The 20,421-nt window shown below is 36.5% G+C and overlaps 1 protein-coding gene across 1 annotated transcript in view; it reads left to right on the forward strand.

The window, feature by feature from the left end:
* rapgef5b (Rap guanine nucleotide exchange factor (GEF) 5b) overlaps positions 1–18,155 on the forward strand; it is a 52,615-nt gene extending 34,460 nt beyond the window's left edge. Inside the window, exons 8-18 of the mRNA XM_088326113.1 lie at positions 670–748; positions 1,590–1,739; positions 3,378–3,475; positions 3,863–3,985; positions 6,073–6,251; positions 7,212–7,302; positions 9,009–9,059; positions 10,722–10,809; positions 12,083–12,147; positions 14,287–14,341; positions 14,421–18,155. Of these exons, the coding sequence (XP_088182239.1) occupies positions 670–748; positions 1,590–1,739; positions 3,378–3,475; positions 3,863–3,985; positions 6,073–6,251; positions 7,212–7,302; positions 9,009–9,059; positions 10,722–10,809; positions 12,083–12,147; positions 14,287–14,341; positions 14,421–14,539 (1,098 nt within the window). The 3' untranslated portion in view covers positions 14,540–18,155. The remainder of the gene's footprint in view (positions 1–669; positions 749–1,589; positions 1,740–3,377; positions 3,476–3,862; positions 3,986–6,072; positions 6,252–7,211; positions 7,303–9,008; positions 9,060–10,721; positions 10,810–12,082; positions 12,148–14,286; positions 14,342–14,420) is intronic.
* Positions 18,156–20,421: the final 2,266 nt, after the last annotated feature.

The following is a 20,421-nucleotide window of genomic DNA, read 5'->3' on the forward strand; positions in this document are numbered from 1 at the left end:
ATCTTACTTTTGAAAAATTAAATTCCCGATGTTGTGCGAGAAAATAAGTCAAAGAAAGAAAGAAATAAAAAAGGAAAGAAAGAAAGAACAAAAGAAAGAAAGAAAAAGAAAGAAAGATAGAAGGAAAAAGAACACTTCGATATATACATTTTTCTCTTTTAAATGATGAAAAAGTGTACCTTAGTATGGGAGCAATACTGTAAAGTACATTATTTTGTATGGCTTGTGCGCCTCTCACTTTGTCATGTCCAGCATGGTCGCCATGACAACCAGCTGGTCCCGCCCCTTGGCACCGGCTGTAACAGATTGTCTAAATTGCGTGTGTGCTTCTTAAGGGCGGGTTTTGGGGACTGCTGGTTGCTGGATCATTGCATTAGTCTGTTCTGTTTTGCTCTGTTCTGTTTTGTTTGACTCAAGGAAGACCTGTCATGCCCGTTTGTTAGTAACTTTAAGCTTGTTTTGTGAGTATTACCTAGTCTGAGTTCCTGTTTGCCTGTAAGTCTGTTTTTGTTTTGTTTTTGTCCCTGCGTGTTGGACAACTTTTATTTTCTAAATAAAAGTAACTGATCGTTACGCAAATGAGTTCACCCTTCCTGCCTCTCGGTCCGGCTTCGTGACACACTTCCTGTTACATGGTTCTTACTACTGTATTATTGTCCCTCTTCTCAGAGCAAAGCATTATTCCCGCAACTAAGCCTAAAAGAGAACGGGATCCTGTCCATGGCTATGTACAGACAGACCAAAGAAGGTAATCAAAAACACGCACACAAACTCCTACCGCCATTGGTTGTTCCCTGAATCTGTTATGTTAAGGCAATATCCTAATTCGCAGCAACGATGGCAATTCTGCTGGGGACTGAATGTGACAGTTTGGCTTGCACGTTATATATTTGAAGATAAAAGTTAACAAAACCACAAAAGCTAATTCTTTATCACGTTTAATTTTACTGACGTTTGATGATTTGATCAAATCTATGAAATAATAATAATACTGAAGCCCGTGTCCCATATTAATATGATTTTACCAATTAAAATTTGTCTACTTAAGAGTGTTGGGGCTCATTTTTGTCGCAAAAGGTAGGTAGGTGATCTCAAAACAAGGTGCAAGCAAAGTTATTTTGTAAAAATGTCTCAACATACTGCAAAAGAGTATACCAGCGTATTTACTTTCAGTGCAGATGCTAATTCCTACCGCCCACCCTTTCAAATTGTCCTAGGTGCTCTGCTAGAGCTTCTTCATGTTTCAAATTTGTTATGTGGCTTTTCATCATATATAATCTCAATAACAAACATAGATTGTTTAATGAGCTTCCGTACAAAGGATTATTTGGTGATTTACAGCCAAAATGGGATCTGTTTGTCTGACAACTTGACTCTAAATTAAGGTTGAGACTGAGCCCTAAATGTACTAGACCAAACCATCCTTCAATCAGTGTTTTCCAGGCTTTGTACATGTTAAAAGTTGCCTTTGCATCTATCAGTGCAGTGAATAATTGATCAATTGTATCTCATATGTGGCTCTCGACCCATAGGTTCCTAAACCCCTGCTATAATCTAATACCTAACGTGCAATATGTGTTCATTTGCAGTACCATGTCACGTGTACATCACCATGGACTCTTATTTGAGCATGATGATCCACCCTGGGGCTATAGCTCAAGAGTTGCTGCAAGCGGTGGCTGAGAGAATGGATGTGGCCCCTGGTGAACTTGTACTTGTGGCTGTCACGTATTCTGGAGGTAAACACAATATAACATACCCATACCTGTCAACCTCCACGGCTGCATGCCCTTACAAAATGTTGTATTTTCCCTTACAAAATACCAAATAATCTTACACCATACTGAATTGCTCAACATGAATGAGGTTTATTATAAATAAAGTTCAAAAATGAAGTAGCTTGGGCGTTCACTGTGAAAGGAAAAAATAAATGCAAATATAATTAAGTAGAATAATACATTTTCTTATTCAAATTATTAATTCATTTTCTGCATTCAATTATTGTTGGTAATATACTGATTAAACAGATAACCATAAACCTGTCTTATTTCATTTTCTCCTTTTATACTTCAATTTTTTATTAACCTCTTTATACAACAGTAATGATTCATAATATAATGCATCAAAGCATGTGAGCCGTTTGAGAGTCGGCTCTCTTTAATGAGTTGAGCCCAAAAAGCCGTTTCTCTAAAAAGAGACGGACTTCCTTTCACTACATAACTACCACATAAAATCTGAGGCGGCAGATGCATGCGCACAGTGAATCAAACCTAAGGATATTTGGACCAAATTAAGAAAAAGGAAAAGGGTCTTGTGTGATGGATTTCTGAATTTTCACATTATATTGAATTTTATTAATACAAATAGTATGTAACATGTTACTGCGCTGAGCGTCTGCGAAAGCAAAGTGAAGCACGCGATTCTCTTGCCTCATGGCAGAGGGCGATAGTGTGACCAAGAATTCTGGATTGCCGCACATCTCAGACCCAAATAATTTAGAGATAGAATTGTCAACCAAACAGCAAGTCCGTTTACCTATTGATTACGACACTAAGCACTATGTTGTAAATATTTTTGCCTATTAACTGAGTGTTTTTATCTTATTTTTCTCTTTAAAGTATTAAGTGTTTGCTATGGAGTGTCATGTCTAATCTTGTTGCATACAATATTTCACCACATTGTTATAAATAACAATAAAGAAAATGTAATTAGACTCAACTCTTAAAATGGCTGCCCTAAGAGATAAATGTAAATATAGGGATCTGGCGTTTTGTCTGACATTCTGGAAATATAATAGTGTCGCTGAAGCCTTTAAAATATATTATTTTTCAGTAAATGCTGAACACCAAATTAAGTTTTGGTAAGGGTGTCAATATCCAATAGAGAAAAACCTGATTTTCTTGTGCTTTTGTGCACAATATGTATGTGTTTCAATTATTTATCCCTCTCATGTGACTCAACAGTGTAGCTAAAATAAAAGCAGACTATCAATAATATGCCAAGCAGTCAAGCCTCAGCATATATAGAGAATAAATGTTTAAAATATCAACTTAATCCGAATCATTGTCATTATTTCTTGCACTCTATATCAAAATTGAGTGTGCCGTGTACGTGTTGCTGTTTTTAAGGTGGAGTATGTTTTTGATCATTTACTTAAAATGACTCTTGCTGTTTCCATGCTTGCTTGATATTTCTAGATGTTCAAAATGGCCATTTAATGGAGTTAAACATTAGCATCTTGGTTTAAAAGGGCTGAATGTGTTTGAGGATATCAATAAATGGTTAAAATCAGTGTCTTCCTACCGTTTGTAATCTGCTTGCCAGATCTTGCCTGATACATGCCGCTTGTGATATGGGATGCATTTCCTCTCCCACAGGCAGACATCTCCTGCAGCCTCATGACACTCTTTTCTCACCTTCCCTGCAGCCGCTTGGAAGGCTGCATGTTTGCAGAAAGGACCTGGGCGAAGTCCTGGTAGGGAGAAAATCCACGTGACTCACCAGTTACTTTACAATGCGTAGGCACAAGAAAGAAAGGTATGTAGGTAGATAGGTGGGTAGGTAGGTAGGTAGGGATTTAGGCAGGTAGGTAGGTAGCTAGATTGGTAGGTAGGTAGGCTGGTAGGTACGTAGGCAGGAATGTATGTAGATTGGTGAATTAAAAGGGAGCTACAGTATGTTGGATGGAAGGTGGAATAGGTAGGTAAATTGATGAGGTCGATTAGTTAGATTGTTTCGGTAGGTAGGTCGATGGGTAGGCAAGTAGGTAGGTAGATGGGCAGATAGGTTGGTGGGTAGGTAGGTAAGTAGGGAAGGAGGGAGGTGCCGTTTATCATCTTTTTTTTTCTCCATCCTTCTTCAGGACCCATTTACAGAGAACTCTAAACTACAACAAAGGACAACCCACATGTTTAGTTTCAACACATGGGATATTGCTGTAGCCTTCAGCAACATCGACTGGACAATATTTGACTCCATTCACGAGGTGGGTGTGCACCAGAACATCACTTTCTTTTTGTGCTTTTGTGACAGAAGCAGCTATTTAGGTCGATTGCAATCCATTTAATTATTATCCTGCCTCACTCATTGGCAGTGTTGGCACATTCCTTAAAAAGAATAATTAGTTGTAGTTACTCATTACTTCATCCAAAAAGTAACTGAGTTAGTAACTGAATTACTCTATAGTAAAAGTGACTAGTTACCAGGGAAAGTAACTACTTCCATTACTTTAAAAATAAGATGTTGTATGTCAAAGAATTAAAATTTTGTGAGCAGTATTTGAGTCAGTTGAATAGAGAAGAACAGAAAGGTAGTTTTGTTAAAGGACTTTGTAATAAAGTATGTATTGCAACTCACCAGCAACGTATTTATCCTATGCTTGAAGTGCAATAAACAATGACAAATAAGATAAAATAACACTTTGTACAAAAATCTACATAAACACGCACGAAAAATGTACAAAAACACACAAAGCGTACATTAACACACAAAAATGTTCATGAACACACACAAAAAAGTACGTAAACACGGAAAAACTTCCGTAAATACACAAAATATACATAAACACACCAAAAAACATACATAAAGACACAAAATGTACGTGAACAGACATAAAAACGTACGCAATCATGGAAAAACTTCTGAAAATACACAAAATATAGGTAAACACACAGAAAAACGGACGTAAAGACACAAAATGTACGGGAACACACACAAAAAATGGACGTAAACACAAAAAACGTACGTAAACAAACATTATGTAAACACAGAAAATGTGTGTAAACATGCACAAAAACGTAGGTAAACACACAAACATGTACTAGACACACAAAAACGTATGTAAACACGGAAAAACATCCGTAAATACACAAAATATACGTCAACACACAGAAAAACATACGTAAACACACTAAATGTACGTAAACACACACAAAACGTACATAAACACAGAAAAACCTATGTGAACACACACAAAAACTATTGCAAACGCACGTCAAAACACACAAAACGTAAACAAGCACAAAATGTACGTAAACACAAGCAGAAACGTATTTGAAGACACAAAACCTACAGCAATAGATTTATCCTAATATTTACAGTTGTATGATATCATACCTGTCAACCTCCATGGCTCCATTCCCTTACAAAATACAAAAAAATCTTACACCATATTTTTTTTTTTCAAACATGTTTATTTATGTAGTTTGAATGAGGTTTATTATAAAAAAATTTCAAAAATGAAGTAGCTTGGACGTTCACTGTAGCAGGAAAAAAATACATGCAAATATAATTAAGTAGAATAATACATTTTCTTATTACAATTATGAATTCATTTTCTGCATTAAATTATTGTTGGTAATATACTGATTAAAGGGATAACCACAAACCTGTCTTTTCTCATTTTTTCCTTTTATACTTCCTTTTTTTCTTAACTTCTTTATACAACATAATTATCCGTAATATAATGCATCAAAGCAAGTAAGCCGTTTGAGAGCGGCTATCTTTAATGAGTTGAGCCGAAAAAGTCAGTTCTCTAAAAAGAGACGCACTTCCTTTCACTACATAACTACCACATGAAATCCAAGGCTGCAGACTCATACGCACAGTAGCATCAAACCGCTCACTTCGTTTGCAACAAAAAACGAAACCGAGATAGAGGCTACCGCGGCGAACTCGTTTTACTTGATTGATTTGCCGTTTCGTGATAGTCGGTGTATAACTGAACTGACAAATTTGGGTTTTTCCGTACAGATTTTCTCGTACATCGTACACGTCTCAAAATGCATAATAAATGTACTTTGTACAGCAAAAACGTACAGGTTGACTGTTATGTGATATGGTTAACTTGCGAGTAAGAAAGTAAACATCCGTCCATTCCATCATGCTTGTCCCAATTCATTCAAAGTAACGCACCCTTTAACGTAAGAGTAACGGCGTTGTAACGGCATTAAAAATAATAAAATGAAATTACCACGTTACAGAAAAAATCTCACCGTTACGTGACGGCAGGATTTATGACAGCGTTATTCCCCAAAACTGCTCATCGGCAATTATGTCACTTTTTACTCCCAGCAAGAGTTGATCTACTTCACCTTCAGGCGTCATAAAAAAGGAGGCCACACGGAGGCGCTAGAGTTGTTACTTCAGCGCTTCAATGAGATCCAATTGTGGGTGATGACTGAAGTGCTGATGTGCACGGCGCTCTGCCAAAGAGTGCAGATCATCAAGAAGTTCATCAAGATTGCTGCTCAGTAAGCATCCTTACGGTCTTATTCCCGCAAATAACACATGATAAATACCACAATTCATGAATTTTCTACAATACACAAGTATTCGTTTGTGTACTGTAAAGAGTATTAACACGTATGTGTTGTATTTGTTATTTAAAGGGACAGTGTGTCTTATTTAGTACACCGTAGTTGTAAAATACTCCAGTCACTAAAAAAAACAATACTGGCTTAAATGATGTGCAAAAATACATCAATTACCATACAAAGTTACATGTTTTTAAAATACTTGTAGGATAAGAAAATTCTAAATCTTGCTGTAAGAGGCACCCCAAGAAACTCTTTTCCCCCTATGTTTGTATTTCATTTTTCTTCTTTTCTTTCTTTCCTTTATTCTGTTCTTTATTCTTTCTTTCCCATTTTCTTCTTTTCTCCTCTTTTTTCTTTTTGTATTTTACCCATAGTTTTTCTTCTTTCTTTTTTTTCCCTATTTTACTTTTTTCCCCTGCTCAATATTTCTTCTTTTTATTTATTTTTTCTTCTATTATTTCTTTCCCTATATTTCGTTCTTTATTCTTTCTTTCCCATTTTTCTTCTTATCTTCTCTATTTTTTTCATATTTTTCCCATGTTTTGTCTTTATCAATCTTATTTTCCACTTTCTTCTTTTTCTTTTTTCATTATAATTGTATTTTCCTTTTTCTTTCGTCCTTTCTTTGCAAAAAAATTGGCCATTTTTTTGTATGGCACAATATAACAGCGTCTAGTGTTCAAATATTACGCACTGTCCCTTTAAATGCGTTTAGAATGCCCTACAATGCTCTCTCCAGTTGAAACCCAATGAAAAAATTCCTGCATTGCACAGTATTCAGCACAGTTTGGAGAATGCTGCTCTCTAGTGGCTGATCATTGTAGCGCATTCCTGATTTCGGTCAGGTCGAATCCAATCATTTCCCAGCATGCTCTCTTGTCTGTCTTCTTGCAGTTGCAAAGTACAGAAAAACCTCCACTGTTTCTTTGCTATTATCATGGGCTTGAACAACGCTGCTGTCAGCCGCCTCAGTCAGACGTGGGAGGTAAAAATCTCAAATGAATTCAGTAAATTCAATTCAGTTTTGTTATAAATGCACTATTTTCCATTGAACTATTGTAGGCCAGTCCCTACAATTTAGGCTATTCTCTAAGCACGGCCGAGTAAATATATTTTCTATTTATCCTGACATGCTTTTTGTCTGATTTTTTCTCTTATAATCTCTTACTGTTCCTGTAAAATGTGTCTAAAATACCAATCCAAGACATACCCAAAGTAAATTGGATGCTTGGTCCCTTTTGAAAAGTAACACTCTGAGGTTTTGTGCCAAACTGAAATAAGTACTGCAAATGCTACTTACATTAAGTAATCTGAGTTGAATAAAACAGAAATAGAAGGTTTTTATTCCCCCTGAATTTCATTTTGCAATCAAATGCCTGTAAAATAGTGTATCATGGGCCTCTCAGCTGGAAAACAGGTGAGACAATAGCTTGAAGCCTTGACAGGTAAATTGTCAAATTTGATGACAATCTGAAAAACTAAACATTGTATTTTGCACGTTTTTCCAAAGGTAGGTCTAGGCGTTTCCAAAAGTGGCCATTTGGAGACGACCAGTTCACAGCCCTAAAAGCTTTGCGTTCGTGTATTTTACTTCGGCCATTTCTTAGACATTGTGAAAGAGTTGTGAATGTTTCACTTATATTTCCAAAATTCAATCCATGATCGTGCACAGTCGCGCGTAATAATTGTGCGTAAAAATTAATCATGAGTGGCACGTTTAATTTGGTCTAGTTTGAAAACACGACGTACATCTGACGTATCGTTCTTTTCAGACTTTCATTGGCTAACCGATATGTCAATCATCATTTGATCCGGTTACTAAAGATATTTCTGAATATCAATACAGGTCATTTTATGCTAATGGCTGCTGTTGACTGTGAAAGTAAGCCTGGTATTGGTAAAGAGTGGTATCAATCAAAAGATCAGAGGCTAACAGCCATATTGTAAATCCTTTTACGAGTCTCGGAGTCTGTTTAGAGTTATTTGGCGACACACACACTGATTGCAACAAGGAATGTTCAATGATGCAGAAATGCTTTAAGGCGGATTTTTTTAAATATATAGTTGCCGTTGTTTTAAACCCGTCCAATTTTATTCTACAAAGATATTTGTTTTAAAAAGTTGTTTAAAACAAAAGAGGTAAAAATATCATACAAAAGCATTTTTTGCGAAAATGGGCTTTTAAGTTTAAGTAGAACTTAAACTGTTTTTAAAGGGACTGTGTAATATTTGACCACTAGATGTATTGTGTCGAGCAGCCGAAAAGGAGTGCTACAAATTACAGAATAGATGACAAATGACGGAGATTCAAGGTGACGAAACTGCACCCTTATTAAGAATAATTTTCCCCTTCCTCTCAAAATGCTTTAGTTTTTGTTTTTTGGGAACTTTTAGCGACAAGATGGCAGTCAGTCTGCTCAACTCCTTCTGAGTTAGCCTCATGTTATGTAAAAAAAACAAATCTCTTCATTTATGATTATGTGATGGTTCATATACTTTTTACGTATTACTTACTCAAATCGGAATCTTTTAATGAATGACGTGTTTTAACCACTTGGGCACTAAATACAAATAGTTCTATGAATAAAATATATTTTACTTAAAATAAACCACAGGGTTTATGAGTGTATTTGATGTCTCCTATTCAGAGAAGTTTGTGATTATAATAAGTTTATTTTTTGATTCTTGCAGAAAATCCCTGGGAAATTTAAGAAGCTGTTTTCTGAATTGGAAAGAATCACGGTACCCATTTAAACTATTTTCTGTGCACGATTTAAATGTCTTACATTGTTTAATGTTGTGTTAAGCTTCAGCATGCAGTAAGTATACATGTAAGTCAGATTTCACTCCGTGTGTAGTGAATATAAAACCATGTCCAAGTTTCACTTTTTCGAATTGAGATAAATGGAGTATGTTTTCTGATTATACACGATATGCTATTCTTATGTTGTGGGTAGAGTAGCCAAAAATGTTACTAGAGTAAAAGTACTGTTACTTCGGGATAATATTACTCAAGTAGAAGTAAAAGTAGTCATCCAAATACTTACTTGAGTATAAGTAGAAAAGTACTTGGTGAAAAAAATGACTCGAGTGCCGAGTAATTGTAGCAACGTCGTTTTTTTTTTTTTTTTAAATAAATCAAATAATCAAATTATCGAAGTCCATCCAATCCACAAAAAATTCATAACGGCTACATTTTAACTGTTTAATACTTATAAATGATGCTAATAGGTCAATACTAACGATTACATGCTAACAGCTATATGCTAACAAAATATGCTACACGTTAACAGCTACTAATTACAAGTAATGGTAACGGCTACTTGCAAAAAATTATGCTTACAGCTGTATGCTAACGGCTAAATGCTAACTGGTTCATTCTAACAAGTTATGATAACAGCTTAATGCTAACAGCTTCATGCTGAAAAATTATGCTACGTGCTACATGCTATAGGCTACATGCCTACTAGTTATGCTAACGAACAAATGCTGACAAGTCATACTAACGGCTAAATGCTAACTACTTAACACTAACAAATTATGGTAACGGCTACATGATAACGGCTACGTGCTAACAAATTATGCTAACAGCGACATGCTAATGAGTTATGCTAACAGCTATATGCTAACAGCTACATTTTAACATATTATGCCAACGACTACATCCTGACAAGTTATGTTAACAAGTTATGCCAATGGCTAAATGCCAAATACTCAAGACTAACAAATGAAGCTAACGGCGACATGCTAACGTCTACATGCTTACATATTATGCTAAAGGATACAAGCAAACATGTTACGCGAACAGCTACATGCTGTTGGCTAAATGCTAACGGAAACATGCTAACAATTGATGCTAAAAGCTTCATGCTAACAATTTATATTAAAAGCTACATGCTAACGACATTTAATTTAAAAGAATACTAATATAAGCAATGTAAATTCAAGTGCTTTAATAAACAATAAAATAAAAATAGTATAAATCAAATCAATAAATTAAGCACATGTACCATCAAGTGGCTCATTTTTGTCTTAACTGGGTCTACAAGTATCCATAAACATAATTTCCCCCGCTGAAGTCGAATAGGGTCACGTGACGAGGCTGCTACGTTTGATTGGTTAAACATGTTAGAGCCTGCCGGAGTTCTGCATCAAAATAAATGCGCCTTAGCGGAGATAGACAGACGCGTACTTACGTGGAGATGTAACCAAGTAACGACTTCAATGTAGCAGAGTAAAAGTACCGTTTTTTTTCTTCTCAAAATTACTCAAGTAAAAGTATTGAAATTTAAAAATACTCCTCCAAGTACAACATTTCCCAAAACTTACTCAACTAAGTGGAGTAAATGTACTCTACCCACCGCTTTGTTAAGCCATTCTTTGGTTTTGAAACTGTTCTCACAGGATCCCTCACTAAACCATAAAGCCTACAGGGACACCTTCAAGAAGATGAAGGCACCAAAGATCCCCTTTTTTCTTCTGCTACTTAAAGGTAAATTCAGTTTTCCTGTGCTACCAAATACTACAGACCTGTAGTTCATAGAAAATGACCAAATATGCATTTTTCGACAAAAACTCCCCCCAAAAAATCAATTAATTTTAATACTGACATGGTTGATCAGTCATTGGTTGTTCATGATGCATTTGTGCTGCCTGATAGACACTTGCAGGGATCCACGATATTGGTTTCTCGGGGCCGATACCAAATATCAGTATTAGGAGGAGGTCGATAAACGATATATGAGGCGGATATTCATTTTCTGTAAAAGCTTAAAAATGAGATTTTTAATCATGCAAAAAGAAACAAAGAATATGTGTTATAAATTAAAATACCATTGCATTAACCCTCGAAAACCTTTTACAATTTAAATTTCAACACAACTAACATGATTAATCTGTCACAAAAAACAAAACCTAACCATGCAGGAAATAGAATTTGTATAAAGGTAAGTAAAAACTGAAATATCTCCTTGATTTTTTGAAATAGATAAATAAAAATGCCAAAACAACCAACACGACTTCATTTAACTTGAAACAAAACGTGCATCGAAAATTCAACGGAAAAGTGTGGGATCTTCTGTTTTAGAGCCCGATTGATGAACTAATGTTATGGTAACAGCTAATCACTCAGGCTTCCACTTCAGCATGCTTTTTATGCGCTCTCTGAATCAAAAACACTGATTGATGAACTAATGTTAAGAAAAGGGTTGGGTAGCAAAGAGATAGGGGGGAGGAGAATTGGGAGCAACGGAGAAAGAGGGCGCGTCTGCATCAGAGATCTTAAATAATTGACGAGTCGAATTAATAAAAATGTGAATACCAATATCTCTCAAACTCCCAAGTATTGGTGCCGGCAATTGTCCCGCCCGATAATTGGTCGACCTCTACTAAGAATCGCCTTTGACCTTAAAGTCTGTGGGGCAGCAAAAATAATAAAAATTACAAATAAAAAAAATCAAGCAATACTCATTTTTATACTGACGTACATGATTGATCATTGGGTATTTATGGTGCATAGACACTTGCAGTCATAGCTAGTTTGGTATGCAGTTCATTTTTAACTAAGGACTGTTTTTTATTTTAAACTGGCCCTCTTAAATACTTTTGTTTTTTTCAGAATTAGAAAAATTCTCATTGTACATTCTAAAATATGATTATGAATATTTGGCAGCCCTGCGATCATCACAATTGAAAAAAGTTTTACCCGACCCCTAACATCTTAAAACTAAAGGCACCTCTCTCTCTCTCTTTCTTTCACTCTATAGATATTACATTCATTCATGAAGGCAACAAGACATTTCACGATAATCTGGTCAACTTTGAAAAACTGGTAAGTCATGTAAGTGTTAGGGTCTACCTCCTACCACCAGAGGGCCCCAACTGGGGTTTGAATTGGGCACAGGTGTTTAAAAGGACGATTTTGTTTATCACAGTTTCCATTTCCAGTTTTGGCCATTGTATATAGTTTGATCAGGTGTGGTTTTTGTCTCTGGTGTTATTGTTGGACATTTTCTGGGTTGCTTTGTGCCCACTTTTTTGTTTGCTACTTTGGTATTTATTTATTTTTTTAAATACAACCTTTATTTTGAGCATTTCTGCCTGCCCTACACGAGTCCATCTACTACTAAAACAGTCAGAAACAGAAATGCTAGGTTTTCAATTGGGATGGCTCCATACATTGTTTGGTATTCTTGTCATTTTCGCCTGGATCTGAGTCATTATCAATTCAGAGGATAGGGTTGGGCTAATGACGTGCAGTCAGGGGAGGCAGGTGAGGCTGTGCCTCACCTGTCATCATGGCACTTCTTATCAATAAGTATCAGGCCTCTGGAAAGGATTTCAGTATGATAAATCCCCACTAGATATCAGCATTTGTTAGGATAAAGAAGTACAACCCAAATCAAGTTATCACATCACCGAAAACATCTGGGCTTAGACGTTTTTGCAAAGTTCATGAATCGTTCTTGCATACGTGCAACAAAATGTTATTTTGCAAGGAAAGGGCCTTGTATTTATGAAAATAATTGTTTATCTATTGGGGGCATCACAATTGAAATAAAAAGCACCAAAATGAAAGTTCTGCTTGAAATGCATTTCTTCACAAAAAGCCCTTTTTCTCTGAATTTTTCTTGGAATCGAAGATTTTCAAGAAACCCAACTATGCTCAACTGTTGTTAACTACACAACGGTCAAAGAAGCATACTTTTTTCTAACGAGAGATGAGGGCTCAAGCTTTCTTTTAATGCGTTCTATGCCTATACACAGTAGCTACAGAGCAAAACAAATTTGTAGGCCTTAAATATCAGTCATAATGGCAAAGATTGGCTGGTATTGGCACATCCTATTTAGAGAAACATCTGGCACTATGAGTTTAGACTTGGTGAGAAACAGAGCAACAACATCAAGCATGTACGAGCACTTCACTCAAAATGCAAGCACTTTTCCACCCTTGAAAACACAAACCTGTCAAGCTCCAGGGCTCCATGCCCTTACAAAATATTGTATTTTCCCCTTACAAAATAATCTTACACCATATTTCTTTTCAAACGTGTTTATTTATGTAGTTTAACATGTTATATTGTACACGTGTTTCGTAATATCATATATATTTTTAATTAACATTTTGTTGTGAGATACTGAGTTGCTCGATATGAATCTAAGTTTATTATAAAAAAGGTTCAAAAATGAAGTAGCTTGGACGTTCACCGTAGAAAGAAAAAGATACATGCAAATATAATCAAGTAGAATAATACATTTTCTTATTCAAATTATGAATTGATTTTCTGCATTAAATTGTTGTTGGTAATATACTAGGGATAACCACAAACGTGCCTTTTTTCATTTTCTCTTTTTATACTTCCTTTTTTCTTAACTTCTTTATACAACATAATAATTCGTAATATATCAAAGCAAATGAGCCGTTTGAAGGCCAGCTCTCTTTAATGAGGTGAGCCGAAAAATCCGGTTATCTAAAAAGAGACGGACTTTCTTTCATTAAATAACTACCACATAAAATCCGAGGCTGCAGACGCACGCGCACAGTAGCATCAAACCGCCCGCTTCGTTTGCAACGAGCATATAGCTGTTAGCGTGTAATCGTTAGTATTGACCTAAAAAAACGATACCGAGATAGAGGCTACCGCGGCAAACTCGGTTGACTTGATTGATTTGCTGTTATATGATAGTCGGTGTATACCGGATGGTACCCATAATTGAAAAATTCGCGTTTTTCCATACAGATTTTCTCGTAAGTCGTACACGTCTTAAAATGCATAACAAACATACTTTGTACGGCAAAAACCTACAGGTTGACAGGTATGAAAACATATCATTGAAATACAAACATTTTCAAGGATTTCAAGCACCCTTCCGAACCCTTCAGTGGCTAACCAAACACCAACCTTACCGCACGTCACTGGGTTGGGCCATCTGTAGTTTAATGGACTTTCTTCTCATTTCTCTCCACCAGCACATGATAGCAGACACAGTCCGGCTCATCAGACACTGTCAGAAGGATCATTTGGGTCAGTTACTTAGATTATTGTTTTCTAACCACCGTCAAACCGGTAACAATTACAAGATTTTCCTTTTGCATCCCTACAGGAAACGGCTTGAGTTTAAAGAGCAGCGCAGATGTGCGAGTTTACTTGGATAGTCTTCACATCATCGACAATCAGCAGACCTTATTCGAACTGTCTCATAGGCTGGAGCCTCGGACTTAGTGAACTGACGGCATTTATATCGCGCTTGAACCGGTCCCTGAGGAACTCCAAAGCGCTTTACAATGCACTTTTTACCCAATCACACACAAACAGCGGAGTCAGCAAAGCAAGGCACCTACTACCTGCATATCGGGGCCGTGAGGGGTTCAGTGCCTCGCCCAAGGACATTAAACTCGAAAGAGCCGGGAATCAAACCTGCGACCTCTTTGGTTTCAAGACGACGCACTCTACCTCCTGAGCTACTGCTGCCCCATTGAAAAGAAAGACTGCTCACTTGCTGTAGCCTTCTTCTAAAAATTCAGGACCCTGTTAAGTTTCAAAGGTAATGGATCTGACACAAGAGGACTACAACGTTTATATTTAGCAGCATTTCCACACCCGAGGAACTGCCTGGGTTACACACTAAGAGCCCACCTAAACTGGTGTTGTTACTCTTATGTCCGGCAGGTGGTAGGATTTACCAAAATATCCTGATGTCCCGGTCAGAGTTAATGTTTCTCCTTATTTTCCTCAACGTTTATTACGCGCTAGTTACTTATAAAAAGAAATGAGTTATATATATATATGCACTACTTCTTCCAAAAAGTAACCGAGTTAGTAACTGAATTACTCTATAGTAAAAGTAAGTAGTCACCAGGGAACGTAACTATTTCTGTTACTTAAAAAAGTTGTATGTCAAAGATTTAGACATTTTCTGAGCAAACAAAAGCCAAAAATGGGGGAGAAAACGAACGAAAGGAAAAAATATAACAAAAAGAAAAAAGAGCAAAAAAAAACAACTTAACATTTTAGTATAAACAGATTAAAGGGACAGTGTGTGACATTTGGAGTCTCTTAGTAGTACCAAAAACTTTCCTTCAAGAAAACAAACTTTGAGGCAAAAATACATGAACTATTCCCCCAAAGTTATTTTTTATATATATAAGAAGTCATTGGTTAAGAAATGTGTATTTCTTTTACATCATGGAATACCATCTAATAGTCGCCTCCATGTTTGTTTGGCGTCTTGCTGTGCTCTGTGGGACTGGTTTTCCTTTGCACGAGACAATACAGTGCCATCTAGCTCTACAATACTACACACTGGGGCTGTGCCAAGGAGCACAGTGTAGCAGCAAGTTGCTAAACAAACATGGTGGCGACCTTAGGTAAGGATTCTATTCTGTAAAAGAAATATACATTTCATGACCTATGATTTATTGTAAAAATAATCTTGGGTATGACATTTCTTTTTCTTTTTTTGCCTAGTATTCAAATCGATGTTGTTTTTTACTGAATTAAAAATGTTCTACCCCTAGGGGGCAGTAAATAATACACACTGCCTCTGTAACTATTAAAACACAGGAAGCATAATCAAAACATTTATAAATCTACAAAGAAAAAAAAGATAAATTACAAAACTATTTAACCTTTTTTATGTTACACAGAATTGAATCCTAGAATTGGGTAAAATGGGGGTCAGCATCCTGCCACGGAAATGTTTTGGTGTCCACAATTTTAAATTCTGCTACTCTCTTTCGCCATCTCCTGTCTACTAAGACTTCAAATAAATTCCTCCTTTTTCATCTTTTTTGGGGTTTTGGGTTAGCATTTGGACTATTTGAAACAGGCCTTTTCTTTCTTTTACTGTTTTTAGGCTACACTAACAAAAAACCTGGGAACGGGCATAAAATAACTCTCCAATCCTCCCCCATTTCCAGCTTCCTAGTGTATTGCGAGTCCCGGAACAGCGTTGCCGAAAGTTCGTTAAATGCAAATAAGTGTGGTGAAAAAAAATATAAAGGCTCTTTGAACCCAGTCGGGCATTGTTAACGCATACATAATAGAGAAAATGGTCTACTTTCTACTTTTTGATAAAATCAAACAACGCACCCCACCCTTAAAAAAACTCAAAATGCAAAAAAAATATTTTTGTTTGCATAGTATTTAAGAAATATCGTGATAAATTAAATAAATACCTGAGAAAAAATGCAAATGCTGAAACATTTGAAGAAAAATAATCACATTTTTGAATACTGGTGAAGTACCAAAAAATGCTCTGTGAAAAATGTATTTTTATGGATGGGGACAAAAAGGAACTTTGGGGATAAGAGTAGCACCAAACAAAAATTTTTTGGGGAGCTTTGGTTTGTAGGGCTGGAACAAAAGCCGGACGGGCCGCATGTGCCCAACAACCCTGATATGTAGGAAAACACCAATTTGTTTATTGTCCTGCAGTGAAATAGAGTAGATCGTGGGTCACCAACACGGTGCTCTTGGGCACCAAGTACCCCCAAGAACATCTCACTAGCTCCTGTACTGGTTCTCGAAATAGCTCAGAAATGATGGGCCATTGTGATTTTCTAGGAAATATGATTTCTAACTTGCATAGGGTTTAAGTGGTTGAATGAGCCTATTGAAACACTTCTAATGATAAAAAATATGATAATGACAAAATAATACAAAGTACAGCAACAACAAAGCAGTAATCACATGATAAATTATTTTAGCAATAAATATCAAACTGGTAACCCTTGGCATTAATCAGCAACAAAAAAAATGAGTTCCTCAAGTCGGTGACTCCTGCAGTAAAAGGCTGAATTAGGAGAGAAAATCTAAAACTTTAATAGGCAACCCTCAGTGGACTTGTTCCGTTTTAATAATAGCACATTGTTAACTGGCTCGACAGAAATATGAATTAATAAAATAGCAGAAAGACTATGACAGATCTTGATATAAATGTGCATTCTCATGTCTATAAAAAAAACCCAACTTGTGTTGATGAACCGCAGTGCTACAGAGTAGAGAGCGTAATGGCAAAAGACAAATCATGCTCAAAGTTTTTGTGCTTATAACATGTAATATGCGGTTGGATAACGATTAATCCTTTACAGTATTAGTGCAGAACGTCAATGTGAAAACATTGGGGTAAAAAGTCAAATACTGCGCTACTGTATACGGGAACCTTTTACAATGGTGGTTAGATAAGAAAAAATCATTTACAGTACTAGGGCAGAACATCTGTTAAAGGGTGAAAAGTGAATTGCTGTGTTAAAGTATATAGGAACCTTTTTATCATGCTGTGGACAATCAGTAGACACTTGTACCCGTTCTTCATAAATTGTACTCAAAATGAGTAAGTGAATAATGAAGTACAAACATTGCTCTTCTACTCAAAGGCAGTTAGTCAGTTTCAGCTCATCACATTTGAGTGACATAGATAGTGTCGTGTCAAAAGAGGGATTTGTGGGAGACGTTAACCGTCCCGTTAGGGGGAATGTGAAGTATAATACTGTGGCACTTTGAAAAAAAGACTCATTTAGTGACAAGTGACAGAACAAAAAAACAAGATGTTTCCAAATTCAAAACAAATTTTGAGTTTTGGAACCAAGTAGAATGTCCATGACAGTCCATTTATTTTAATATTTCAAGTCATGAATGTTAATGTATATTTATTGTATTTGTACTGTGTTCATAAAAAATATGTATATCCTATTTGTTTCATACTAATGGACTTTTAGTGTCTCAGATCTTTATGTTGATTGGATTTTTGTGTGTGTATGCAGTTAGGACAGGTTTGTGAAACATGGCAAACAATATCCAGTGCGTACATAATAAAATTATTTTTCAGAAAAACTGATGATTGTAAAATGAGATTATTACATTGTACAGTAGTGCGTACTGGGAAGTAATACATCCCAAGATAGAGAGTTATAAAACAATTCCCAGAATTATGAAAAGGGTTTGGCATATGCCAATCATAGTCTTAGCCCCACAACTAACGTTCTGTTGAGCAATTTTTTCCCATGTTGAATACAAATCCCATTTCTCAATCAAGTTCTGTATTTCAAACGGGACTGACACTGTTTTACACTGCTCGTATAACATATCTAAGTGGTTATACACTAGGTTACAGGGATAATTGGAAAAGGACTATGTCTATCACAATTGGACATTGAACAGGATTGGGTAGGGTTACTTTAACTTGATTACTTTCAATTACTTTTGGATTACTCCAATACCAAATATGCTAATAAAAGACAAAAGAAACTAAATATGAATAAAATTACTAAATTTTGTGCAGGCTTGGGGAGTAACGAAATACATGGAACGGCAAAAATGATGTTGGCAAGCTGTTTGGATTTATTTTCATTTTGTTTCTGTCGCATTTTATGTTAGTTTTGCCGGAGATCAAAGCCAGGAGAGAAAGCTTACCACGTGTTGTGAGTCATAATTGTATTCATATTTAGTTTATTTTGTTATTTATTTTATTAGCATATTTGGTATTGGAGTAATCGTAAAGTAATTGAAAGTAATCAAGTTAAAGTAACCCTACCCAACCCTGACATTGAAGACATAGAAGATGCTGGTTGTCAGTCAGTCAGTCCCATACCTGACCACCAAGCATAGCAAATTTTACTTGGTATCTATTTAAAAAAAAAAAAAAAAAAAAACCTTTTCTATTCAAGCTACTTGTGGTATGCCCTTTCAGACTAAAAAAAGTAGGGATAGCAAGTTCTCAAAAGAATGAAAAAGACAATTCGTATGAGAGACTCATTATTTGAAAGGATACATTAAATGACCTGCAGTGAAATTCATGAGGCACAGTTTGATTTACAAATAAATGAACCACCATCTTATATATCCGTCACGTACTGTCAGACAGACCCAAACGCGGAGTCCAAAACCAGGGATCAATCAAACCCCAACAGGGGGGCATTCCTTTAATAACAATATAAAAATCCCTACTGACAGGCAAGGGCAGGACCGAGGCTTCGAGGAAGGAAATCTTAGGAGAGAAACTTGACGAGGTTGTCTTGGGGGGTACAGTCCTGGGAAAAATATTTGAGTAATAGCTTAAGAATACCTGGAGAATAATATCTTGGGATAGCGAGCTTGTCATTTGGAGAGGGACTATGTAGAGATGAGTACTATGATGTCAAAGCAACATGGAGTGGCTGATGATGATTGGGAGCACCTGGACCAGGAAGTGGAGAGGAAGACTGTTAAATAGGGCAATACTGCCATCTCTCGGACAAGGGGTGGGACTACAGGCACCAAACCATGACATCATGATTCGATTGACAGAGCAAGAAAGCTGTATATAAAACGTAGCATGGGAAAAAACATTTTATGGTCTTGAACAAAAGCATTGAAAATGGCTAACCCCCATTACAAAAAAATGTCCATGTAACACAAAAAAAAAATACTAGATGTCTTGACTTCCTGTTAGCTTGCTAATAGAATCACTAATTCTACAGTTTGAGGTTGAGATGTGTGCCCAAAAAGTTCTTTGATATCACTATTGCCCTCTGCCATGAGGAAAGAGAACTGCATGGCTCAATCTGCATCTGCAGACGCTCAGCATGTTCAAAATTTTGAATTGTAAAGTTAAATGACAAAGAACTTAATAACCCATCCATTATCTGCACCGCTTATCCTCAGTAGGGTGGCGGGGGTGCTGGAGCCCATCCCAGCCATTCTCGGGCAGTGGGCAGGGGACACCCTGAACTGGTTGCCAGCCAGTCGCAGGGCACACTGGGACAGACAACTCACTCACTCATTCACACCTAGGGACAATTTGGACCAGCCAATTATCCTGACATGTATGTTTTTGTAATGTAGGAGGAAACCGGAGTGCCCGGAGGAAACCCACGCAAGCACGGGGAGAACATGCAAACTCCACACAGGAGGTTCGATCTCATGACCTCAGATCTGTGCCGCACACGCGCTAACCACTGCCCCGCCGTGCTGCCCAACTTAAAAACCCTTTAGTATATTTTCAATTTTATATTCCCATGATGACAAGTGAGGCACTGCTTCACCTGCCTCTCCTGACTGCTCTTGATGGATATGTAATACAAACTATTCAGTCCGGAATCTAAGAACTAGTAAAAATGAAATAA

Source organism: Urocampus carinirostris, chromosome 2, assembly GCF_059441175.1.
Source record: "Urocampus carinirostris isolate Australia breed hairy pipefish chromosome 2, RoL_Ucar_1.0, whole genome shotgun sequence".
Taxonomy (NCBI): Eukaryota; Metazoa; Chordata; class Actinopteri; order Syngnathiformes; family Syngnathidae; genus Urocampus; species Urocampus carinirostris.